Here is a 27,467-nt window from a genome sequence, read left to right as displayed (position 1 = left end):
TTTTTCTGTGCCCTGGGATGTCTTTCTTTACGGTGCTCAAAATGCACTCAGTTTAGTTGGGTGGAAGATGTTAGCTATGAGATAAATAAAGAATGATAAAGCCTACAGTCAAGTACAAATGGAACAAATCAGGTTTTACAATATATGGAGCAGACAGGAAGTGCTGTGGTTGGTCCAGGCCAATCATGCCCGCATGTGATTGGCAGTGGCTCCGTAATCTGTCACACGCCGGAAGGCGGTTAGCTGTGAGTGTCAGATGCCCAGCCTGACGTCCTAGGCAGACATTGGACAAGTCGTTAACCCTTGGCGATGTTTAGTTCCCTAATTTGCAAAAATGACACAGTACCATTATTGGCTAAGAAGTTCATTTTGTTGTATATGTCTTTTTGGTATTGTATATTGGTCAGAATGATGTCACCATTTGCTTATTTATGCTCTTTTGTCGTGCATAATGGGAAGCATGTCTTTCATACCTGTTTGCTCCCCTATAAGAGGTGACGTATAACCATCGTGACAGTTCTGTTTTCACTGCATCGTTTAGGCCTCCATCCCCTCTTGCCAGGACTCCTGATCAGCCTGCTGACTGATCCCCGCTCCAGAGTCGCGGTCCCCCCCGGGCATTCCGATGCTGTCATCACGTTGATGGTCCACAGATGCAGCAGTTACCACTGCCCTACTCAGAAACTGTCCTGGACCCCATGAGTCACTCGCTTCACTTCCTGCCTCCAGACCTGTGCACATGCTGTCATTCGCCTGGAAACACTCCCCTGTCTCTTCTCTGCCTCTCCAAATCCTAGCCATCCCTGAAGGCTTGGTTAAGTGCCGCCTCTCCCTGGAATCAGCCCTTTTTTGGATCCCACAAGCCAATGTGATCTATTACTCCTTTGAACTTCCCTGACACGTTGTTTGCATTTCTCCTGTGAGATTTAGCACATTCAGCATTGCATTAGGTATTCAGGTGTTATTTTTTCATTTCCTTAGGTTGTAAACCTTTTTATCATCTCAAGTTTAAGGCGCATATCATAGAGGAGAGTAGGGTGGTGTGATAGGAAAAGCACAGATTTCTGGCCAGATGTCCTCAAACTTTAATCCTGCCTCTTCCTCTTTCTTGCCTTTCTGTTCTCCAGGGCAAGTGACTTCACCTCATTCCAGGCTTATTTCTCCTCATCTAGAAATGTACTTTCCTAAAAAGGTTGTGTTGAGAATTAAATTAGGTCTAGTAAAGAAAGTGCTGATTGCAACACAGCTCCTTAGGGACTCAGAAAGCCACCTCCCGAGTTCCTGGTCACCTGTGAGCTCTCCAGATCAGAGACCCTGGGACACCTACCCTGTGGTGGGACACTGACAACAACCCCACCCACAGGCAGGAGCCTGTCTCTTTGGCCATGTCAGAACCCTTTCCAGTTAGCCGATGTTCTTGTGACATGCACAGGACTGGGGTTTGCTTCAAGACTCTTGAAGAAGGCAGAGTTTGAGTCTGTGCCTTATTAGCACAGCTTGTGAAACTCATTCTCATTTCAGAAATTTACTGATGTTAGAAAACTCAGGACACACATCACCAGTTTGTCAAGCCCTACAGTTAGTCACCAGACGTCCAGTAGACACCTGGGAAGTGTCCCAATGCTGCGAGGCCAGCTGCTGTTGTTTGCTGGGTGACAAATACAGTCACTAAGAGGCCCCAGGAAGTAAATGCACAGGGAGGTTAAGGACATTTCTGTAGGCTTAATCATTTTATTAATCTCTCTGAGATTAAGAGGTGGGCACACCATATTTATGCATGTATTTTGCTTCCTTCACCTATTCCAGCTCCCTTGACATTTTAAAAAGATAATCAGGGTAAAAGACATTTTTCTGGGGTAGAATGTGGTAGATGGCATGTTAAATCTAAGTACAGCTGGATGCTCACCACTAGGTTGAGGGCCCCAGACTTCTCTGCTCTGTCCAGCCGCTCCTCACGCTCACACCTTGCTCTGTCTTTCCTGCCAAGAGGGAGGGAGTAGGGCTCATGCGGTTTCCTCGAGCTTAGGAATGAAGCAGCTGCTCCATCCAGCGAGGCCTCAACCCCATCCTGAAATCTGTGAAGAAAATCTAAACGCGCCCGACACTGACCAGCTTCCTCCCACTTCTTTAGTTAATGAGAGATGTGCGTCTCTGAGCTCTGTGAGGCACAAACATTAATAAGCACCTCTTAGCTGCCAGGTTACTAAAAGCAATGCTGGCCAATAGAGGCCCCCATTGGAGTCATCTCCTCCCTCCATGGCCTATTTCATACATAAAACATTATGAAATAAAAGGGGAAATTATGCAAATAAATTTAATATAGAAAGCAAATTAGGGAATGACCAGCAAAATTATTAATTAGAGCTCTGTTTACACTTATTGTGAAACCTAACCATTCATTTTTGAACTAAACAAAGGCCCTTCCTCCATTGAAGCCTGTCATTGAGAGATGTGTTTGAATTTCAAAAAGTATATGTGAATATCAGGGTTTTCCATTTCCTAGTGGTGACCGTTTTTATATAATGACAGTTATGCTTAAGGTTTAGACACTGCTATTAATCAGATAACTAACTGTGTATTCTAAGCAATCATTGTAACCACTCCCCATTCCTTGATTCCGTAATTTTATTACAGCACCCTGGTTCACCGGGTTTCCCCACCAGTGATTATGGGAGTCTCCCCCATGTTCCCCATTGCCATTATTACCACACTCAGGAAGTCAACCAGTTTTCTTTTTTTTTTTTTTAAAGATTTTATTTTTTCCTTTTTCTCCCCAAAGCCCCCCGGTACATAGTTGTGTATTCTTCGTTGTGGGTTCTTCTAGTTGTGGCATATGGGACGCTGCCTCAGCGTGGTCTGATGAGCAGTGCCATGTCCGCGCCCAGGATTTGAACTGATGAAACACTGGGCCGCCTGCAGCAGAGCGCGCGAACTTAACCACTCGGCCACGGGGCCAGCCCCTTCTTTTTTTTTTTTAATTTTATTTTTTTCCCTTTTTCTCCCCAAAGCCCCCCGGTACATAGTTGTGTATTCTTCTCTGTGGGTCCTTCTAGTTGGGGCATGGGGGACACTGCCTCAGCGTGGTTTGATGAGCAGTGCCATGTCCGTGCCCAGGATTCAAACCAACGAAACACTGGGCCACCTGCAGCAGAGCGCGCGAACTTAACCACTCGGCCCCGGGGCCAGCCCCACAACCAATTTTCTTGATCCTAAATCCTAAATCCCTTATATCAGCCTCCTCTCCATTCCTCGAGTTTAGACCATACCCCCATTTGCCTTATTTTGGTGACTCCACTGGCCTCTCTGGTTTGCTGATTATATTCTTCAGCTGCCCACCACCCATACCCACCCTCAGGACTGGGTAATGTTTCTAGGTTAGAAACAGATTTGATGGTAGCCTTTCCACACTTTGTTGGTTCTCTTTTGACAACAATCACTTCCATTTGACCAGTGCTTGCTACCTGCCTCCCTGTGTCAGGGATCGTATGAGAGGCTGGCAGTATAACCCAACAGTCCCCAGTTATAGTGGAGCGTGGTAAGTGCTGTAATTGCCTGTAAACTTGGAAGTCTGCTGGACTCAAATTCATGTGCCTTCGAGAAACCTACAGACTGTTCGTGACCTACCTAACTCTCCCTTTCCCCATGTGTTGTGTACTACATTGTACAAAGTTATCAGAAATCCAGTGTGCGTTTGCTCTTCTCTTACCTTGTCAATGCTGTTCCCTCTCCGTTGAGTGATTCCTGCTTGTGCTTCTAACATTCTTCTGGGCGTCACATTTTCTGAGGCCCTTTTACTCCTTTGACTGCTTACCCTCAGTGGGGTTAGATGCCCCTTCTGTGCAGCCCCGTCAGTGTAGGAATAACTCTAGCAAAGGGCTCATCAGACTGTGTGGAAATTAACCTGCCAGCCTCACCCTCTGGAGCTGAGTCAGGGTCTTCCATCCAAGGGCCTTCCTCACTCAGCACAGCTCTTGGCAAGAGCAGACTCAGTAATCATGTGTTGAAAGAATGAAAGTCCCTGGTTCGTGAGATTCCTAACTATCCTTTCTTTTTATGAATATTAGCCTCTACTTTATTTATTTATATATCCGTTTATATGGGCTTAACTCTCAAACCATTCCCTCAACACGGGATATATGCGTCTGTTACTCCCACTTTTGCATAATCTTTCAAGAGAAGAGATTATTTGCATTAATATAGTTGTACCACTAATTTTACACAGTTTTATAAGATGTTATTTATTTATTCATTAAAAAAATATTTATTAAAGCTACTACTGTAAACAAGACATCTTGAGGTTCCAGGACAGGAAAAATATAGGGAATTACATCTCACACAGAGGTCAGCTCTGAAAATCACACATAGTCAGAATTATCCTTAACAATCCCTTAAATCAGATGGCAGATTCTTCTATATAAATGTTTTCTGCTTTGTGAGCCATATGGTCTCGTTGCAGCTACTTATCTTTGCTGTCTAGTGTGGAAACAGACAATATGTAAATGAGTGGGTGTGGCTGTGTTCCAGTAAAACTTTATTTACAAAAATGATGGCTCAGGACCTGCCTTAAATTAGAAGCTGGGACAAAGATTAAATTAAATGTGTAAGCAGGGTGCTGAGGAGACTCAGAGTAAGGACAAATCACACATGAAAGATTAATCTGCAGTTCTAATTCCAAAATACACATGAGTGGACTCTATCAGCATCAGACCAAGGTAGAAAAGCCCACGGAATGTTTCGACTGGTCATTCAAGAGAAGTTTCATACCAAAAAATGGAGGTATTTTTGTTAAAAGCATCCAGGAATGTTGCAACTTTGGTGACAATTTACCGTTTCACAAAGAGGAAAGACGAAAGGTACACTAGGATAAATAAGCCTTCCGGTGTAGACGATCTTTATTGTTAACCTCTTTTGAGATCAGAGTTCATTACTCATTATTTTGGATAAACTTACCATATAAATTTGAAAATAAAATGTGTCAAATGCAACACTGAAATATGCTCTTGTTGATCTTTTATTCACAGAATTTAACTGATGTTTCCTTTTTCTTTTTCTTTTTATTCTAGCACCAATAGCTGCAGGAACTGGCCCAAATTTCTCTCTGTCAGATTTGGAAAGTTCTTCATACTATAGCATGAGTCCAGGAGCCATGAGGAGGTCTTTACCCAGCACGTCCTCTACCAGGTAATCTGATTGGCGGCTCTTACAGAGGTCCTGCCTCATAGCTACGCCCTGGGTGTTAACTCTGGGCCTGCTAGGCAGTTAGCAATGTGCCTGTGGTAGCAGAAGATGCTAGAGAGGTAGGTTCAGCCCCACAGGCTTTCAGTCTCACTGGGAAAGAAGTAAATACCCATGCAGCAGAAATAAATAAATGTATCTTCACCCAACAGTAAAAACAGTGAGCTAAATAGTGTGGCATAGGCTAAAAATAAAGAAGTCCTTATCCGAAAAGAGATGACTGCTCAGCTGTAGATGTTTTCTGGGCTGGCAAGATGGAGAGGACAAGGAAGGGGTCCTCGGGCGGTGAAGACTGAGGAAAGATGTGCAGGAGGATGGGTGACCCATCGCGTGTGCCCAGGAAATGCAGGACAAGACCTGAGCAGGGGAAAGGGTGTGTGTTTTGGCTTGTTTGGCAGAAAAATTGACACTGGTGACACCAGTCCCAGCTCAACAATGACATTACAGCTCTATTTCCTGCTGAGCCTTCAAAAGTCTCAAAATCCATTCTGCTGGAGTTGCCCTAAGAGATGAAACCTATTTGATATCTTGATGTGAGCTTATAAAAGTGAATGCAATCCGATATCAGGGTGAGGCCAGATCATAAACCCCATTGCACTCGGAGACCTTAAAGAAAATAAAGCTGGAGAGCATAGCAGATAACCAGGCCAGGTTCTGGAACCCCTGGAGGTCACAAAGCCAAAGTCACAGTGAAGCGTTTTGCAAGACCCTGTTGTCTCCAGATATCCTGCACCCAAGGGAAAGGGATTAGGCATTAAAGCCACGGTACTCTTTTACAGATTGGCTTTAGCACTGGACTGTGATGACAAAGAAAAGAATGGTGCAGAATGATCTTTAATGTTTGCGTACTTTGCAGAAAAATGTTTGGCAAAGGTGTATTCCTCCTAAAGCAAGTACTGGAGTTTTATGATTTAAAACAATGGCCAGATTACAGAGATATTCCTTGGTAGAGATTCATTCTTACCTTGAATTTATATATTTTAACCATCATTACTTAAAAAAAATATCAGCTTAGTCAATACTAATAATACCTTGAAGACGATTAAGGAAACATCCCCACCAAATCCCACCGTGAGCTTTCCTGTGGTGTAGATGTTCCCCTTGGCTCCCTTCAGCTCGTCAGGAAGAGAAGTCTCAAGTCAGAGTACGTTTATAATAAAAGAGTAAGCTGGGGAACACACTGGCATTAGCACATGTTGAGAATCTTGGCCGTTTGCTGATGGAAGAGAGGTTGTGTGTGACTCTGCTGAGCCAGCCTGAGCAGCTCTGCCAACACTGTGGGCAGTGACTCAGTGTAGGGTTGACGGGCTGCCTGTCGTCATATGTGTGCTGTGCACAGACCACAGGTGTCCCAAACATCCATGGTTTGGGGGCATGCTCCTCACCAACCATCCTGTCCACTTCTCCAGCTCTTTTGTTGTGAGTCTGGGAGTGGAAACCTCGTGGTTAATGTCATTTAAAAGGCTGGTGTCAATCTCATGTTCTGCAAATAACTAACACTGATAAGGAGCTAATTATAAACAGCATCAGTAGTTAATGACTCAGTAACATGTTTGTTTTACTCTCGTTAGACTTTCCTAGGATGATTTTTTTTAAAAAATTATTCTTTAAATATGTAGACTCAGCAGAATTATCTGCATACAGGTTAGAAAATGTGCCCGGAAGAATACCCCAAATTTACATATAGAAAATTCATCAATCAATCACTGTTTGTTCCTCCTGTGCCAGTATTAACTGGCCACCTGCTCTGAGACAGGCACCGTACTAGGTGTTTTACGTATAACTTAGTCTTCACAATAATTTTACAATATAGACAGTGTTGCCATCTAACAGTGGATCAACCCAAAGCTCAGAGAAGTTAAGTAACCTGCCCAAGATCACAGACCTAGTAAATGGTAGAGTCTGCATTCAAAATCAGGTCCGTTGGAACTGAAATAACATGCTGTTTTACCACGGAGTCCTCTTAGAAATGGGGCTCTTTCAGTAAGGAACAGGAGAATATGAGGCCCTCAAAAGGCAATCTCGAGCATCTCTACTCTTCCTGGACACTTAGCAGTTGTTGCCTTGAGTTATTATTGCTGTCTTTGAGGTATGTGCATGTCCTGCTCCCCATCTAGACCGTAAGTCCCTTACAAGACAGTGTCTAACTCTTCCACTTCAGCAAGAAACATCTATTACGTACTGAGGATACTGTCCCAGGCCCCGTGGATATAAAGTTAAGTGGCAGGAGCTTTACAGACTGATGGGAGACACTGGTAAGGGAGACACAGGGGAATTTTCAGGTGCTGTGAACACTCAGCAAAGAGGCATTTTGCAGTTTCATGGGTATAAAGTAAGTCTTCTGGGCTTTGCACATAGTAGGAATTAAGCCAATATTTGGAAGGCAGGTGATAGTTATGCCTTAATTTCTGGGTAGAATTGCTAGGAACACGAGAAGATTCCACTCACAAGAGGAGATGGTGTGTCACTCCTTCGAAGAACATCTGCCCCCCTCTAGTCTAGGGTCTCACCACTGGCTATGTTCCTCGGGTGTCTCTGGGAGAACAGAATCAGTGTGTGAGAGAGCCAGGAGCAAGAAACCAAAACCAGTGACTAACTCATAAATTAAAAGAAATAGAAGGAGGGGCCGGCCCAGTGGCATGGTGGTTGAGTGTGTGCGTGCTCCACGTCGGTGGCCCTGGGTTTGCAGGTTTGGATCCTGGGCGCGGACCTACCACCACTCGGCAAGCCATGCTGTGGCAGTGTCCCACATAAAGTAGAGAAAGATTGGCACAGATGTTAGCTCAGCAGCAATCTTCCTGAAGCAAAAATAAAGAGAAAGAAATAGAAGGAGATTGTTAGGCACTAACTGTAGGTTTTGTGCCCCTTCATAGTAAACATCTCCAAAATCATAGAAGGGGTAGTATAAAAAATTGGGATAAAATATATTTTTTTATCCAAAAAAACTTCATTGAGATAAACCAGCTATCAGGTTTGTGAAGTTAGTAAACTTTGGGAAGCCCTCCACCTGTCCATCCTGGCACTTCTAACTTTCTTCACCTCTGGATCTTTTTCTCTCCTCCATCCTCCAGATGTTTATCCTGTGTCAAGCCCTGAAAGGCCTTGCCTTCAAGCAAAGGTGACAGCTAATAACTGCACTCCTTCACCTGTACGATTTAATGCCTGCATGGTGTATTTGCATTTTTTAGAGGAGACTAAGGAAATCAAAAGCTTTAGAAACTCAGAAAAATATTAATAATGGGAGAATGACAAGCAGTGAAGTTGGCCTTTTGAATTGGGTCTCACTGAATCATGACGCTTGGGCAAGTGCTTGTCACAGTAGGTACTCATATGGCTGTTCCTAAGTCAATAGCTCAGTTCAGCAGTTTTTGAGCATCTGCTGTTAGCCAGACACTGGTGGGCACTAGAGATTTTTAAAAAAAATACTCCCTTTCTCCACAGATCTCGCAGTCCCATCAGAATATGCAGGTCTTGCTTTTGTTTGCTAGGCAACGTAAGGGAAGTATTTACTTTTTTCCGATTTGTATTCTTCCACCTTCCAAAATGATTTCAAGTGGCTTTCAACTTTAAAATAGAACAGGTAGTATGAACTACAGAAAGAGAGGCCGGGGCCACATGGAGAGACAGGAGAGACTGTTGTACCAAGAACCTGCCCCGAGAGTTAGGCCTTCCACTTCGCCCCGAGATTCCTGGCTGCCATGGCAAGAAGGGAAGCACTAGGTTATATAATCTGTATATTCTCATAAAAGGAAACAACAAGAATTCAATCAAAGAGACTGTATTTTTTCTGGTTTTATTTATTAGAAGGAATTTTTTGTGTATATCCTTTTATAAAGAACTTCAGTAGATTCAGTTTTACATAAAGCATAGAACAGTACTTCAACTGACTGTTTTTCATCCAACTTCAAGGGAAGCCAAGCCAAGAACACTAAATAAGCTATTAGAGGTTTCTCTTTGGTTGCTGAGTAGCAGGCTGCAGAGATGGTGCTTTCTGGTGGTCTGGATCTAATGAGAGTAGAACTCAGAGGCCAAGAATACTGGAATGCCTACTCTGATCATTAGGATTTCTTGCCTTAATTGAGCCCTCCGCATTTTTTTATTGTGACACAATAGCCTCTTAACCATCTCCCGCCTCCAAGTTCCATCCCCTCTTGTCCCTGTGCTTCTCTAAAGCCATCACCTGCACAGCTACCAGAGTGACCTTCCTAAAATACAACTCTGATGTCACTCCCTGTTTAGACTTTTTCAGGGAGTCCCCGTTGCTTGTCGGGTAAAGTCCAGACATATGACGTCCATAACCTCCACCCCCTTTTCAAAAGCTGTTCCCTTCCTTCAACTTCATACCAGACACCTGGCAGGTCTCTGCACGGGTCACACTTTGCTCATGATGTCGTTTCTGCCTGATCCTCACGGCCCTCCTGGGAGTGGTGTTCAAAACATCCGACAACGTGTGTGACATGAGCATACCAGGCTGCCCGCCATGAGCTCAGACTCGGCCTGGAATGCCCCTCATGTACCAGACATTAACCGTTTAGTTTTTGGATCATGAGGGTGTCCTGGGGCCAAGATGATCAGCTGCACACAGACCATGTCTGCCCTTTCCTTCTCTCTGCCTGTCCCCTGGACACTCCCAATATTACAGACAGCTCTGAAACCGTCTCCCCTGGCAGCCTCCTCAACCTCCCAGGCCTGGCATTGCTTCCTCCCTCCCTCGTCTGACCCACTATATCCCACATGTGGTTCCGTCATAATACCTATGTTTCTCTTTTGCACAAGTTTGTTTACCTCTGTCTCTTCGTCCACTGGACTGTGAACTCTCTGGAGACAGAGGCCGTATCTGACCCATCTCTGTGTCCCAGCATCTAGCACAGCAGCTGGCATGTAGGAGGCACACAGTAAGTGATGAACGAGAGCATATTGGGAATTCTGTACCATGGCGCACAAGAAAGAGATTTACCATCAGGCACTCCCACCAGGTCTGAAATCCACCCATTCCGGTATGTTAGAGGCATTAGCAATTAAGGTAATTAGAACAAGATTAGCAATATGTACCGTTTCACTACCTTTTCACGCCTGAAGCCTCAAATTGGGAGAAAAAGTGAGTCCTGCAATTGGAGGAAATGGGCTACATTCTGGGAAGTTCTCAACCATACCTCTCCAAAAGTAAAAAATCTCCAAAAACAAAATATCCCAAACTTCATTTTGGTAATTTCTGTAGGCATAAAAAGAGGAAGGGCATAAAAATCCCCAGCCTCTCTTTTTGGCACGTCTGTCATTCTCACAGGGAAATGCTCTCCTTCCTCGTGTTTTTGTCTCTGGTGTCCAGTTTTATCTCCAGTGTCTAGTCAGCAAATAGTTTTTGAATGGACAAATCCAAGTGGAAGATGACAAACATGTCAAAAAGAAAAAGCAATCCACGCTTTCCTTGAAGGGTCGTTTGCCCTGACTTCTGTCCTCTCTGGGGTGCCATCAGGGTTGATGTGACGTCTAGGGACATTGCCGATGGCCCCGTCCCAGCCACTGCCTGAGGAGATGCAAAATGTGGCCTTGCTGCGGACACTTCCAGGTGGAGACAGGAGCAGGCGCCAGCCCTCAGCTCTTCAAAGGAAAAGGGACCGGATGTTGCGGCAGCAACAACTTGAGTGACAATAAAAGTCAGACCTGGACACTTGAAACAACACAGCCCCAAGACTTTGTTCCACATCCAGTGACTCGCTGGGCTGCACAAGAGCCCGGATAGAGTCCTGGGTACCCTGAGTGGTCAGTGGCTTCCCCCCTCGACTTCTTTCCACCAGCGACGCAGTGTCCAGGAGAAAGGTGGTTGGGATGGCTTTTAAACACTCCCCATTTGTTCTTCCAGCTCCACGAAGCGCCTCAAGTCTGTGGAGGACGAAATGGACAGTCCTGGGGAGGAGCCGTTCTACACCGGCCAGGGCCGCTCCCCGGGCAGCGGCAGCCAGTCCAGTGGCTGGCACGAAGTGGAGCCAGGTGAGGGCGGGGACCGGGCACCAGGTGGAGATGCAGGAGTGGGGTGTGTGGGGCGGGCGTGAGGCGAAGATGGGGTGGGACACCAGGCACGAGGCGGAGATGCAGGGGCCCGAACGCGAGGCTGACACCCGCGGGGCAGGAGGGGCGCGAGCCTAGAGCAGCGCAGCATCCAGCGTGAGCGCGCATGTGTCGCAGCTGCCCATGTAGGTGGCCGTGCCAGCCAAGGAGGAGGCTGGGAGTGTGTGTGGTTTTTCACGTGCTCACGTTCTCTCCTGCCATCCAGCATCCATCTGCCTCCGATTCTGTTTCTATGTTAGCTGCTTTCTCGGAGTGGTTCTGTGGAGTATCTTTTAATAATCAAATAAAAACCTATGAACTTTTTCAGCTGGATTGATAACGTTAGAAAGGAGAACAGGTTGCCTGTGCTACAGTTTATACTGGGATTTTTGTAAAATGAGGAGACTCTTAAACCTACTTCCTGTTACCGGGTGTCATCATGCTTTTCTGTTGAAATGGAAGAACAGCCTCTACTTCCGTCTCTAGTGAACTAAGCAGATGATGGTTGCTAGTCTAGCCTCCCGGGCTATCCAGTCTTGGCTGTGGAGTCTTGAGAGTAACATGAATCATTCTGGTAGCAGAGCTTTTTGAAACCTTTCTCAAGATCTAACCTCCGTGGGCCAGGGGCCGTCTGCTCCAGCGCTTCCTCGATGTGTAGAGTCAAATGGATATGGAGGATGGAGGGTGGGCTTTGGAACTGACAGGCAGAGTGGAATCCTGGCTCTAGCCCTTGCCAGCTGTGTGATTATGGGCAAATTCCCTAACCTCTCTGAGCCTGTGTCCTCATTTTTATAATCTTTTGATAAAAATAGCTATTTCAACATTCTTAAGAGTTGAATGAGGTAACATACATAACCCATTTAAGAATTATACCTAGCACAGAGTAAGTTTGAAACAGATGTTTTCTGACCATTCTCCCCCAACCCATGCCTCAGAGTAATTCCCTGCGAGAACAGAGGAACACCAAGAAAATCTCTGAAGAAACCCTTGGTCTTCAAATTTAACGGCTTTCTCTCCTCCCTATCAAAGCCCCTCCTCAGTGGGAGTGACTATGAAGGAAGGCACAGGGAGGTTTTGGGGTGATGGAACTGTTGTGTATCCTGATTGTGGGGGTGGTGAAGCTGCAAACACTCCTAGAAATGTATACCACCCCCATCCCTGGCCCCAGGCAGTTCTACTGAGTGGTAGTTAGAACAGAACGAAATAAAACCTTCAGCACCCTTGGGTGAGCGGAGTCCTCTATCTTGCTCCCTTTACTAAAATGCAGAACTTCCCTCTGCTTTGCCTCTGCCTGACCTCTCACTCGCTCTTCATTCATTCACTCACTTGTTCAGCAGCCTTCCTTGGGAAGATTCTCTGGTGAGACGACGCCTGGCTCTGCAAACTCAGGGATGGATGGGGGCTGTGGGTCCTGCTTTGCAGGGATCCAGGCTTGGGGGTGGGAAACAGACACGTGGGATCGTCGTGAGGAGACATGGGACTTGGCGGGTGGGTACTAGCCTCCGCTGCTTTCTGGTTGTTAGCGGCAGGTCCCCTCCAGAGGCCGCACGTCAGCTCCACGCCACACTTAGTACATGCCAGTTCGCCTGATGTGGCTAAGAGCAGGCCAGGCTTCAGTGAGGGTGGCGATACTGGCTGCCCTGTCCAGGCCTGTGCGGGAGCGTGCCCCGGTGCAGCATCAGTGAGGACCCACGTGCTGTTGGACGTTGCGAGGCCTGAGGCTTCTTTGAACCCTTTGTAAAAGGCTGAGTAGAGTCCTGGCCAGTTCACCTTCCTCAGTGAAAGTTGGAATCACAATATATGGGTTTGGCACATCCTTGCTGGGGTCTGGAACTGACGTCATCTTGTGTGTATTGAAGCTGCTCTGTGTGTTGATGTCAGGAAGCTTCTCCATCCGGAGACTCCTCTTGGGGTCCTTAAGTAGATTTCTTTTGGTCATATTGGGGTTAAATGTAGAATCTTTGACCCAATGACTCCTTTATTTAGAGTAACTCCTGTTCCTGTCTGCACGTTATGATCGTAATTGATCATAAATCTTAGCATCTGAATGCCAATATCCTTGCAGTTATTAAATAACTAACATTTAATAGCTGAAGCCTTTTGGGGGAGAAGACAGATGTGAGTGTGTGTATTTCATAGAAAAATCACCCACAGTTAACCTTGTGCTCTTAGACGCATTCTCCCTGCTCTGCCCCTGTTTCCTTACAGAAGCATGCAGGCTCATGGTATATGTGTGTTGGGGAGGGTCAGTGGATAAATTTACATTTGGCTGTATTCAGCATAGAAAGGCATAATTGAAACGGGGCCTGAGAGGACATTAAAACTCAACTGAAGGATGTTGTACATGTTTGTGGTGACTTTGGTGTCATTAACTCACACCAGCCATTGGATAATTTATGCCACCAGATGGTCCTTTTTGGGAATTTACCATCTAGCCCAGTCCCCTTTTTGGCACAGAGAACACCCTCATGCTATTCCCCCATTGATTGGGCCTACCTGCATTTCCCCTGGGGTCCAGTTCATCGAGTAGGAGGCTGTTTGTGCTGCCCTCATGTGAGCTGCCTTCAGAGCATGGTGGGACGTACGTGTGTCTGGATGCACCAGCAGCCTCTGTGTGCGTGCATTTGGGGTAGTTCTCCAAAACAAGCTCACAGGAAGCTTTGTTTATGCCTCAGATGTGACTTAGGAAGCAAGGCCTCCTTACCTGCCCCCCAGTGCCTGTTCAGGACTCCCTGGCCCAGGCTGCAGAAAAGGTGAGCTTCCCTGAGCACAGGAAGACTCTGGGGGGTAGACCAGGCCAGACGTGAGGGACACACGTGCTCTCTCAGGGCTGTCGGTGGCGTCCTGTCCCCATTAGCTTTCGCCCACTTCCAGCGCACAGCTCTGATCATCTGCGAAGGAGAGCTAAGGAGATGAAGATGAGGTTGGTCAAGGAAGGTCAGACTGCCTCTCTTACAGAGCCCATTGGCTCCTCCGCTTCCCGGTTGTCTCCAAAGTGGGCTAGATCCGAAGCTTTGAAGCTAATCTTGCACTGACTACATGAGTCCTGTGAAATCATCAAGCAGAAATACACATCGCGTCAACCCTTGTTCATCTGCACAAATGGAAAGTTGTGGAGAAGCTGGTAATGCGGATAAGTAAGGAGGAAAGCAACAGGCCGGCACCTGCCTTGGGCCAGACACTGCACTGGGCTTTCAGACACATGGCAAAAGCGTGGTTACAGGTGTTCAAGCACCTGCTGCGTGCCGGGTTTCTAAAAGAATTACCTTCTCTAAAATATTTGAGATGGAGTGACCCCGCCTCTGTAGAGATGAAAACTGAGAATTATAAAAGGTCAAGTGACTTGCCCAGGGCCACACAGGTAGTAAATCTGTGGATCCAGAATTCAGACTTCGGCCTAAATCTGGTTGCTGAGTCTAAGTTTCTGTCTTCTGTACTCAGTAACCTCTTATACCATAAATGTTTATGCTTGTATTTTAAGGTCCCCTGTCCTGGACTTATATTGAAATTAAAAACATAGTAATACTTTTTAAAAAGTAACTAATCAGAAAGACCTGAAAAATCCCCCACTTTTCTTATCCCAAACCCTTGTTATGCAGCCTTGGACAGGGAGGGAATGCAGGTTTTTAACTACACCTAGGACACGACATATAAGAAAATGGTATTAACTGTTAGCAAAGTGGATATCTATTATTTTTTGCCCATAAAATCAAACAACCCTCAGCATTTAGGTCTTTGTTCAAATAATCCCTCATCAGAGAGGCTCCCGGAGATCTAAGGTAGCTGCTGACTCTCTTCCATCTTCTTCTAGTTCATAACCCTGCTTCCTGTTCTCCATACAGCTATCTGCTGTCAGTGTCCGTCTTCTACCTCTAGAATATACACTCCGTGAGCAGGGGACTCGGGCTGCTCTTCCACTGCTGTACCCCAGCATCCATAACAGTGTCTGGCACATAAGAGGCACTCAATAATTGTTAATTGATTGAATGAATCTGTGAATAAAACCTATAAAACAGAGAATCTGGGGCACTTTCAATAAACCTGAAAGCAGAATTTGCCACCAGTAGTCCTCTCAGAATTGATGTTTCCTGTGTTCTCAGTCTGTGGGCTGCGATTCAGTCAAATCCAATTATTAACAAGTAGTAAGCAAACCATTGATCGTAAGCTTCAGCAGTGGGCATTGATGAGGATAGTATATGAAAGTTTATTACCAATATCCTTGCCATGGAGGGTGTTCCTTTAAGTGAATCAAACCCTTTTTTTTAAAAAGAAAAGAATTCTTTATTGTTTTTGAAGATAATTTGTTTTTTAAAGATAAGTTGTTGCTATAAGCTCTTTATCAGGAATCCCAATAGTGACTCTTTCGTAGAACATTTTATGTAACCTCAGTGATTTACATCTGAAAATCTTCAGATTTCCATATCAAATTTTCTCTTCTACAAGTGCAAGAACACCCATATGAGACACTAGGAGGTCTGTGTCAGGTGTGGTCTAACCTTGCTGCTTAAGGTAAGACCAACACCAGCAACATGGTGTCCCTCGGAGTTTCTTAGGCGGGAGCCTCTCAGGCCCACCCATGCAAACAGAATTCTGACTGCAGCTCCAGGGGACGCTCACATGCGGTGGGAGAGAGAGCACTGCTCCCGCCCAGCTCCCCTGTCTGTCCCTTCGTGTCTGCTCCCCACACAGTCCTGGCTGGGGCACCTACACTCTCAGTGCTGGGCTCCCTAGCCCTTCTTTAAGTAGGAATGCCTTCAACAGCTTCTAGACAGAAGAAATCTAACCTATTTTCAAACAGATCAGAGAAGGTGTTGCCCTCTCGCAGTGACTCACACAGTGTTTGGATACCTCACTGCAAGAAAGGAAGTGCTCTCCTCTTCCTCCAGTTGCACAAAGTAGAACGGCTCATCATCTCATCACATCCTCCAAGTCAAGCCAGGCATTGAACCTTTGTTGAGTGCTGGCTGTGTGCCATAGAGAGGAGTTACAAGTCCCTATCCTTAAGGATAAAATTAAATCTCCTCAATTGTCGGTCACTGTAAGATGGGAACTGTGTTTTCTGCCCCATCTCTGTCACAAAGTTACAACAATCAAATGAGGTCTTGAATACCCCAGTCCTTTGTAAAAGTTAATATTCTCTAATCATGTGAAATATTATTAGGGTTATTGAGGGAGACATACCTTACCAAGCTGACGGTGGTCAAACGGTGCAGGAGTGAAAGGAGAGCTTTTCAGTCAGACTGGAGAATTAGGACCACTTCCCTCAAAAGGTGGCCACGAAGCTGGGTTTTGATTGGAACCCACATGAGATACATTCACATCCCTGAAAGCGAGGCTGGATGTCTCTGAGCCTTTCAATCACTAATATGCGTGAATTTAAGTGTTCTTCCTGTCTTTCTTCCTCAGTTGCTGGGCAGCTTTGTGGCTGTCCTGTGAACCTTCGCAGGTTCTGTGTCCCCAAAATTGGCTCATCTGAGGGCCCGGAGGGCTGCTCGGATCACTCAGTCACACGGCTTCCTCCATTTGCGACCACACCTGCGCTGGGCACATCCATATCAATTTCAGCAGAAAAGTTTTTTGTGTGAAAAAACGTGAAATTACAGGACTTTTCACTGAAATTGAGTAGTGTGTTTGAAAACAAGGATTAAGAGTTTACTTAAATTTTCTCCTGTAGAAAAATATTCAGAAATAGTATGCCTTCAATTATATTGTGATTGTACAACCTTACTAACGGCCACAATTACGTTAGAAAATTTAAACAGTTCAGTGAAAAGATTTTAAGTCAAATTTGATAAGTAGTGAGTTTAGTTGGAGTTATTTTCTTAAAAACTTCTTCCCAAAGACTAAGTAGTCCTCATCTTTGAAGATCAAAATTAAGCAGTGTGATAGCATGCTGTCTGTTCTTACCACAATTATTAAGTAAAGAAATGCATTTTTTAAGGCACTTGAGGAAGAGTATTTTTGTAAACATCTGGTCAGCCACCGGCCCAGGACATGTAGAACCAGAGTCCAGTGTCACCACTCTGAGGAGCACAGTTTAATTTTGCAGACCTAGGTTCATCTATTGTGCTTTAAATACCCCATGCTGGCGTCACTGTAACTCTGCTGGTCTTCATTTGACTGCCAGCAGTTGCTCATCAATTGATAGCATGGGGGAAGTTACCAAGTTAAACTTGTAGCTGAGACATGTAGGAGGAGGCCCATTATCCATGCCAGTAAAAGGGCAGCAGACTGGTAACAGTAGTGCATTGATCATGGACTCTCTGCTGCACTAGCATATATTAAGGAAAATGGTTAAGTCTCCCACGGTGTCCTGCTGTAATGGGATAGTCACTGTTACAGAACACTGCCATAGGATCGATGTCTTGGCTTTTCTTCTGCATTTATGGAGCAGTGGGGAAGCATCCTTATGTGACAACATCGTCTTGCATTATCTCTTTAGTATTGGCACCTGCTCTCTAAAGACAGGTGCACCACGGAACACCCGATAGTAACAAGAGGCTGCTCTTAGTGACCCTCCTTTATCAGAGAAATCCATCGAAATAAGGGGTGATGACAGTAAAGCTGTATTCCAGAACTGTCTCTCTAACCACACTTCAAAAATCTGCCTGCCTTCTTTATCAAGGCTGTTTTTTTTCAATGCCCAAATAGGAGTCTTAAAGGTTACCTATTGGAAGAAAAGAAATACTCTTCTCAGGTACATACACTGTGTGTGTGTCATAGCCATATATCTGATAAAGCATGGTCAAAAAAACTACTGTTGTATTACTGAGGCCTGCTGTGGTATCCATTCAACCAATATTAGTTGAATAAATAAATAACTAATAAGATGGAGCCCACATGTGTCCTGTCTTGTCCTTCAAGTGGGGGCCAGGCGCTCAGGAAGCAGACTGCTGCACACATTTGTTAAATGATTGCGCGCAGCTACACTTGTATCAGGGAACCCAGATGCACAATTTCGTGAATACAGAAGCTCCCAGGAAAACAGATGCTGCATTTCAGCTGGTCTTGTCTGATTGAATAAATTACCCAAATCTCCAAATTTTTAATTTCATGTTTGAAAATGGGAATGTTTAAGTATTCTAGAAGGAAGGAAGGAAGAGATGTAGCTTGTACTGTGGGTTTATTTGGAAATCCTCCTCCCACCCTCTCCTGTCCCCATCGTCAGCACAGCACAGCGGCTCAGGTAGCGAAGTGCTGGCCCATCAGGAGCCTTATTCAGCATGTTGTAAGAAGGAACTTTAGGGCCAATTTCATTCCAGCCACAACAACCTTCATAGGCTTACTGGGGAGAGAGAAAAGGGATGTATTATAAAGAGGGAAAAGTACACATTAATGATCAAAAGTCTGCACTTCTTGTATTCCACCATGAACAAGTCTGGGATTTTTAGCAAACTGCTACTCTGAATTTTCATTTCCTCATATGTAAACATTAGCGATAATAAAACAGCCTAACCTTCCGAACTCATAGCTGGGAAAAGATCAAATGAGATGATAAAACAAGAGCCACTATTTATTAAGCACTAACTATGTGCAGGCGCTGGCTGGCACTGGACATGCAGTGCTTTTACTGTATGCCAAGCACACTTAGTAACCACAGAGCTTCATATGAATACTATGTACGCTTTTTTTTTTGGTAAATACTTTGAAAACTGAAGTGCTGTATGAGTTTAAGATACGATGAAATTAAATTGAAAACGTACGTACATATCTGCATCTATTATATGCAGAGCACTGTGCAGGATGATAGAGTGAAGAATACTAAGTAATCAAGACAGACCTCGCCCTGGAAGAGCTTACAGCCCAGTGAAGGCGGGAGGGGAGCTGGTGGGACAAGTTCCCAGGGCTGTGGTGCGGGTCGAGAGTGTGCTAGGAGGTGTGCGGGGAGGAGCTTGCTCTTGGCCCGAGACCGCAGTCCTCCACTGGAACTGGGTGAGAGTGCTGGCACATCGGCAGTTCTGCTGTTACAGGAGCGTCAGTGAGTGCGCGCCCCTCTTTCCTCCCCCTCATCATGTCAGAGCCTGTCTGTCATCTCTATAAAGTGTGCAGCATACCACGTGCCACGAAGCTCTCCGGAAGTGCACGAGGCAGTGCCGTCCTGCTCCCACAAGAGGCACATCTCTGCACCCCAGGTTGAAATCTTCCCGAAACAGACGGGTTCTACTTGTGGGTAATGAAACTGGGCAGAACCTAAGCAGATATTTCTTGGAGGAAACAAAGTTGTTCTGAATTGAGACTAAGTTCACCAAAGGGAAAAATAACCAGAAAGTATAGTTGGAAGAGGAGAAACGAAAGATACAGATAGATAGATTAATAGATAGATGGATTGATCAGAGTTTCCTATGTTGATTTTCCTGTATCTAACGAGTTTTATTGACCTAAGAAATATTATTAAATATTTAGAACTCCGGGGCCAGCCCGGTGGCATGGTGGTGCACTCCACTTCTGTGACCTGCGGTTTGCAGGTTCAGATCCCAGGTGTGGACCTACACACCACTCATCAAGCCGTGCTGTGGTGACCTACATACAAAACAGGAGGATCAGCACAGATGTTAGCTCAGGGACAGTCTTCCTCACCCAAAAAATTAATTAATAAAATAAATATTTAGAACTCAAACAGAAGGTAGTTTTAACCCCTAAGGCAAACAAAAAAATACTGCTTTAGTGTTCTTACTACCCCTGTTCTATTCTATGAGCACAATGTAGATTATTTCATAGACTCAAGTAATACCACAATTTGATTAACAATAAAAGGTAAATTTACTTATGTTTTGTTGTTGGAATGTGCTGAAATTTGGATATAGAAGTGTTTTATGCGTGACAGTGTTTATTGAGCACTTAGTATGGCCATCCGTTGTTCTGAGAAGTATGTGTGTGTGTAAACGTTTGTGTAAACACACATGTGTATTGGTGTATGTACAAATACATTTAATTTGTAACTTAAATTTGTACAATTAAATTGTAAAACATGATACAGATTACTAAATACTATTTGCAGACTTATTTCCCTCTCTTAAATGCTTCTGTATTTTTCCTACATACTGATGATTAATTGAGTATAACACCATCCATTTATATAGGAATAGAGTTCTATCTTCTTTTGGTCATCAATGTTTTTAATAAAGTAGTTTTTTAATACTACAGAATAAGGGCCTTTATATGGGGAATGGGGGAGAGGGAAAAAGGAAATCCTCAGGCCTCACAGATCCAGAGGCAGGAGCTCCTTGCTCTTCTGTGCAGCAGTTTCTGACGCGGCGTGCACATGTGACTGCTGTCCTGCTCGTCAGAGGATCACAGTAATGCCTGTGTATCCACCTCTGTCCCTCCAGGCAGTTCAGATACATCATCAACTCATCAATTAATCAAAGACATGGCACCCATTTTGAGGTGATGGGTGAATTACCTCCTAGAAGATTGCGAGAAATGCTCGCATCCACATAGTGAATCAGGGAATGTTTCCTGGTGGATCCTGAACAACGCTCCATGTGCTGAAGTGGAGAGGGTTCTCTCCAGCACTGAGTGACAAAGTACGTCTCTCAAATGGGAGAACCCCTCAGGAATTAAAAAGCCACTTTATTTCAAAGCATCTCTTAAGCTTGATGAGAAATTAAGCTACAACAGAATGACTTAGTCCATTGAAAGGCAGTTTGTGCGCTTGTCTCTTCACACTCAAGTGTGACTGACCGCCTTTCCTTAACAGTTAGACCCCTGTGAAACATTAGGCTTTTTCAGTCCTGGGTTCCTCTGGTTCCTGGTTCTCTGGTCTGTGTTGAGCAGGGAACTCTGTTACTGTGGTCCTGCACCTTCATCTGCCATGGAGAGTAGGCTCCAGAGACAGCTGTGGATGTTCGGAATTCGTTCCCATAATGCTCCAGCTCTTCCGGGTTAATGTGGCCCCAACATCTTATTGTCCTTCATTTTGAGAAACATTCCAATTTCTAGGGATTTTCCACTTTGCATGTAATGAGAAGTAGTTAAAGTTTTCGTGGGTGTTGTTGGAAATGCACTCAAGTCATTAGAAGTTCAAGGAATGGCAACCCAATATCCGTTTCTAATCTGAAGTGTCCTCTGCAGCACCAGATTATTCTTCTATGGTAGCCATCCCAATCCGGAAGTCCCTTCACTGTGGTTAGCTTCCAAGAAGGATGGATTCCAGGATATCCTGATTACTGAGGACTTAATGCCATCAGAATTTGCCATCTGCCTTACAGCTACTCATGAGCCTGCCTGAAGAGAGAGTTTCTCAGAACGGCTGTGCAGCCTCTCTCTTGCCGTAGCCTTCTCCAAGCACTTAGGTGAGAAGCGCCTCACGTTCTGATGTCAGAATACACACGGACGGAAAGAAGGTACCCTGGAATACCTCCGAACGCTTTTCAGGGCCAGTTCTCTCTAGTTTTTATTGCTTCATAGTGGTGACACCTGCTTCTCATTTTATGAGTTCTTTTTTCTAGTTGGTGATTTTTTTTCCCTTCAGAAAAGAAACCTTATCCTCAAAAGACTTAACTGGTAATTTTTCACCATCTGATATGCTTGATATTCTTATGAGTTTGTCCATCAACACTGAAGCCCTAACACTCCTTAGTTTTAAAATCTTTCTAACAGATAATCATTATATTGGGTCACATAAATTTGTGTCTTAGCCACACATTTGAAGACTTTTGCAGAGATGTAAGTCGTTAGCAACATCATTGTCTGCTGCTCGGACTCCTTGGTGGCCGTCTTAAGTTGACTGAAGACAGAGAAGTAAACCCTTCCTCGTGGGAGCAGGTCAGTAACGTACAGTCTGTGCCCATATTTGGTGGTTTTTTGCATCGAAGGACAGGGTCGGTGACAGTTGTGATTTGGGGATTAGTAAGTGGAAGGGAAAAAAAGCGAGGAACCTAGTTTTGTCTATTTAGACGCAGATGGAAATAGTCCTTGGTTTGGGGGCAGCCAGCCTAGTTGTAGAGCCCAAAGTAGTTTGCTTTTTTGTTTTTGTCCTGGATAAAGACCTTTTCCTAATAAGTGCTAGATAAAGTAAATTACATGAGTACAAAAAGCTGCAAAAGATGGTGTATTGCTAGCAAGCCGTTCTGACTGGCCTGCAGGGAGCTGTCTGTAAAATTGTATCCTTGTGTTGGGTTCCAAAAAAAGGTGTGAATGTGAAGGAGAAGTGCTAAATCATGACTGCAGAGAAAATGTTGGCCATGAGCAGTTTTTAGTTTAAGTGAATACCGAACTTTCGGATTCAGACCGATAAGACAAGGAGAGAAAAGGGTGAATCAGTCGCTCCAGTATGAAGGCATCACAGTGATGAAGTGTCAGCAGACGTGGAGAAGACACTCGACAGTGGCTGCGGCTGAGGGGCTGGCTCATTTACTTAATTGATGTGGAAAACTCGGCCAGGCATTTACCCTGAGTGTCAGAGAAGTAATTTTTAATAAAATATTTCCAAGATATGAAGACAGTTAAGAAAACAGCATGGTTTTTAATAATTGCACTCATACGTAAATGGATCCATCATTACCTTGTCACTGAGAATGACAGAGAGCAGAGGCAGCCTGTAACCCCTCTCAGATGGCGGCTCTCCGTCATTAGACAGACGCCACCTCTCCTGCTGGGCAGCACGAATCAGAGGGCAGCTTCACACAGAAAGCTTTCTCTGATATGTTTCAAAAAAAAAAAAAAGTATTTTGTCAGACATTGTGCTTCAGAAAATGACTCACACAGTTGTATACAGTTATTTCCCTTTTTATCTACTATTTTTGTTTGGTTTATTAGTGTTTAATGACAGTGTGGACCTTTGGCATCCACAAAGCTGTGTTTGAGGTTAGTAGCTCATTTTGTTTTGCAAAACGTCAGAATAATGAACATACTTGAAGTGTTTTTCAGCTCTGAAATGACCTGTTGGCTCCTCCATCTAAAATGCAGGCCTGACTCTGTTAGAGAGAGGTTTTCTTATAAGGAAAGGGCCAGAAATTTTCTGCACTAAACAAGAGCCTGAGACAGAACCTCTTTCTGTGAAAAAATTCATGTTAAAATGATGAAATGTATTGCCCCTTCCAGCATCCACAGGCATTGCCTTTTTGAAAAATCGCCTCCTTCTGTTGTGTGGCTTCTGGCGTGAACTGCGGACCTGCGTAGTGATGGAGTGGCATCAGTGCAGTTCATGACGTAACTGTATCTTCCCACTTCCTTGGCGACTCAAAGGTCTTTGAAGGCAAAGAATGGGGTTATTGAATGATGGCAGGTGGATCTCACCAAGCAACAGGTGGAGGTCAGAGTCGTTCATTTGTGGGATGAGCAGAGTGCAGAGATACGAAGCCGAGTGCTTCGCCGTAATAAGTTTAGCCAGAAAACGCTGACCCCGTGAGCTTAGATTCCAGCTGATGGGACGTTTTCTAGCGCTGTTACTTGATCTCACAGTTCATGCAATTCAGACAGACCTCACGTTATATCTCTCTTTTCCCCTAGGAAACATTCCAATCAGTTTCAGATTTTACTTTAATAAAGTGATGGGTGCTCTGCTTGTGTCCAAGGAACATTGGACCAGTAGATCCCCAGCACAGGCGTATCCCAACGTGGAACAGAACAGACGGCGCATCTCTTACCAATGCAGTTTCACCAGGACGACCCTTAAACTCCAGTCATGTTTTAACTGACAGAAGTGAACATATTTTAGTAAACACTTAGCTTCCCATGACCGAAACGAATGTTGCAGGTGGAACAAAGCCTCAGTGAGGATGTCTGTCGGCTGGAGCTGCTTGCTGGGCTTGGGGGGCCTGAGAGGAAGGCTCTTAGTTTTGTCCCTTCATACAGTTCTGTAGTTGTGTAGTGCATATGTTTTGCTTTTGTAACTTAAAAAGGGCTAAACATGCTGAGAAAACAGAAAAGTAAGATTTACCTACAGTTCTGCAGCAAGACCAAAAAGTGAAAAGTTATTTGGTGACATAGAGACCAGAGCTGTCCAGTCAGACTTTCTGCAGTGATGCAGATGTGCCCCATCTGCACGCTCCAGTCCTGTAACAGCTAGCCACACATGGCTACTGAGCACTGAAATATGGGGGTGCTGAGCACCTGGATTTTTAAGTTCATTTCATTTTAATTAACTTAAATTTAAGTAACCACATGTGGCTAGTAGCTACCATATTGGTTGGACAGGACAGATATAAACCCAACATATGTATGATTGAGCTTTTTACTTTTCAGCTGGGTATCTAAGCACAATGAATAACACATTATGCTATATTAAATACTGTATTTATTTTTCATGCAAAGAAAATGAATTGGTTTTCTTGGTAATTTCTTCTTTATTTTCAGTACTCTGTGAATGTATGTGATTGCTTTGTTGAGCCAAAATCAATTGCTTCTCTGTACACGTGGGAGGATGGGGACGGGTAGGCGGAAGATGGGATGGGTGGGGAATCTCCAACTTTTAAGTATATGGAGTATGAAATACAATTTTTTAATTTCAGTCCTGACCCTGGGGTGTCTATGTTTACCCGGAAAGGAGAGGAAATCCCCTAAAAAATCAAAAGCCTTTATTGTTCGCCCAGCAACCAGATTTTTACATAACATTTTCCCTGTGTCTGTTCTTTACTCTCTCTGGTTGTAAATTTTCACTCAAAAATGAACATTTGGAATACATTAGAGAACTCATCATCTTTTTCTTCTGAATAATCCATATAATTTTTACTCCATTCTCCCACTTTTAAAAATTGAAGAAATCACTTGTGTTCAAGCCTCTTAAATTACCTGAACTTCTTTATGATGTGGTAATTCTTTTGGGGGTGCTTTTAGCTCATTTTAAATGTAGAGTAAGAAGGATAAACCTCTCAAGCTATATTAACTTTCATTTTAGTCTCTCCATCGTAAAAATGATTTTAAAACATTTTTATTCAGCAAAAAAGGTTAAAATTCAAAATAGTCTGAATGTTTTACCTTTTTCTATTGTTGGGTGTGTTAATCATAATACATTACGTTAGAATGACCCCTAATGGATTTCATCATTAGGACACAAACGTGAGGTGAGTTTAGTGTTTTGAATCCCTCCTCATGTCACACAGCATGTGTTTTACCCCCAGGAACAGACCGGTCCTTTAACCGTAGGGTTAATCTCTCCAATCACGGCCGTTATTTAGCATTGAGGCTGGAGATACTCTCATCACAAGTTGCAGCTGAAACGGTCCCGGAGAGGTCCTGTTCTTCCCTGTGGGCAGCTCATGGCTCTGCCTGTGGAGAAATGAGTCTCAGCATAAATTTGCTGGTGAATGACTTGCAAAATATGGTACTGGTACTCAGCTTTGATCCTGTGCTTGAGAAACGGGACTGAAATTTATGCTGACACCATTAGTCTGACAGACATGACCGTCCCCATTCCACACACTTAGACCTGGGATGCAGGGGAATCTGAATGCCACCTATGAGAAAATCATCACAGTGGCAGTCAGCACATCATTTAGACTGAAGTAAAGTATTTCAGTATCATTAATAGGCTCTATTTTAAACCAGCTTGCGAGTGGTTTGTATCAGTAAGATGGATAAGTCATTGGAACTTTTTTCAGAAATAGGCACCTTGATGGAGCAGTCCACTGGAAGGAGAAGAGCTTCGGCCTGCTGCATTCGAATCCTGGCTCCTCCACATCTGTGACCTCTCACCTGCTAGACTTCTCTCCCTCTGTCATCCTCCCTGAGTCAGTGCTTCCTGCCCATCCTGGGCCACTCCCATCGCAGGCAGGCGTGGTGCACTGCCTCCATCTTCAGAAAATCCTGCCTTGCTTCCCTCCACTTCCTGACAGCCACAGCCCCACTTCTGCTTCTTTCTGCAGACTAATTTCATGGAACAGTTGACTGCACCATTGTCTCTGCTGCTTCACTTCCCCTGGATTTTGTGAACTGTTCTCACCTGTCTTCCCTGTGCCTCACTCCCTGGACCTCCTTTATCCTCATCATAGTTGACCTCTGGATAGCATTCAGCTCACTCAATCATAACCTTCTCCCTGAAATACTTCTCTTAGTTTCTGTAAAACTAGACTTTCCTATGAGTGAAATTCCTCAACTCAGTAGCCTCTTTTGACACTTACTTTAGTAGTTCAGAGGCCTTCCTTGATTTCAGGACTTACTGAATTCTAGGGGCTGGCCCACTGGCATAGTGGTTAGGTTCACGTGCTCCACTTTGGCAGCCCGGGGTTCACTGGTTTGGATCCCCAGTGCAGACATGGCACCGCTTATCAAGCCATGCTGTGGCAGGCATCCCACATATGACATAGAGGGAGATGGGCACAGATGTTAGCTCAGGGTCAATCTTTCTCAGCAAAAAGAGGAGGATTGGTGGTGAATGTTAGCTGAGGGCTAATCTTCAAAAAAAAAAAAAAACGGGGGAAAAAGACTTACTGAATTCTAAATAATTGTGTGTGTTAGCCTACGACCTCTGGTTAAGTGAGGTATTACTGAATTATAATATAGTCTAGGCTTAGAAGATATCAGTGAGTCTTAAGAATTTTGATCTTTTTTGGTTTTCAGTAGAAATAGAACATGGTTTGTAAGAGGCTTTATAGAAAAAGCAACTTCTTGAAAAGTCAAGAGGCCTATAGTAAATGTTAAATGTGTGTATTTGCCATTTTACAATTTAATATCTTGGGTCATTATCTTCTAAGTCTATGTGATGTTTATTTCTTGGAGGTCCTGTGTTAGAATCACTGATAATACATTCAGTGTGTTTCATAAAACCCTAACTGATCCCTCTTAAGGCCAAGAAGAACCTTTGGTGTGTGCGACAAGAAGATTCTTAGTATGCTTCAGAGTCGTTTATGGTTTTTGCACATTCTCTTGCAGCTGATACAACCTTTCTTTGAATTTTTTCTTTGGATAACCAAATTAGAAACTTCAGCTATAAATTGAACTATACTTTATTGACTTAAATGGAACACTGTTTTTATAGCGTACGAGGGAAACTGCCTGAGGAAATGTGATGTTTTACAAAAGGTACCAGCCTTGGAACCGGAGACCTGGGTCTGAAATGCCCCTTAGTTAGACGATCTTGAGCAAGTTGCTTGACGCTTCTTGCCATCTGGTTTCTACAACATTAAGTTCAGGTAGGCAGGTAGATGAAATGTGAGGGTTAGGGATATTTGTAAGGATACGGGACCTAGTAGGTACTCCATAACTTATAGCTTTGGTAGTTTTCAGTCTGTTTGGAAGTGATGGAC

At 44.3% G+C, this 27,467-nt stretch overlaps 1 protein-coding gene across 25 annotated transcripts in view; it reads left to right on the top strand.

Annotated features, from left to right (window-relative positions):
- NFIA (nuclear factor I A) overlaps positions 1–27,467 on the top strand; it is a 520,959-nt gene that overhangs the window by 416,383 nt on the left and 77,109 nt on the right. For all 25 annotated transcript variants that reach the window (XR_011438921.1, XR_011438924.1, XR_011438925.1 and 22 more), the window contains 2 exons: positions 5,064–5,181; positions 11,096–11,223. Coding sequence is in view for 17 of the 25 variants with exons in the window: in XM_070267567.1 (XP_070123668.1) it covers positions 5,064–5,181; positions 11,096–11,223 (246 nt within the window). In the remaining 8 variants the exon portion in view is untranslated. The remainder of the gene's footprint in view (positions 1–5,063; positions 5,182–11,095; positions 11,224–27,467) is intronic.

Source organism: Equus caballus, chromosome 5 (assembly GCF_041296265.1).
Source record: "Equus caballus isolate H_3958 breed thoroughbred chromosome 5, TB-T2T, whole genome shotgun sequence".
Taxonomy (NCBI): domain Eukaryota; kingdom Metazoa; phylum Chordata; class Mammalia; order Perissodactyla; family Equidae; genus Equus; species Equus caballus.
This window is presented reverse-complemented; position numbering and strand designations above follow the sequence as displayed.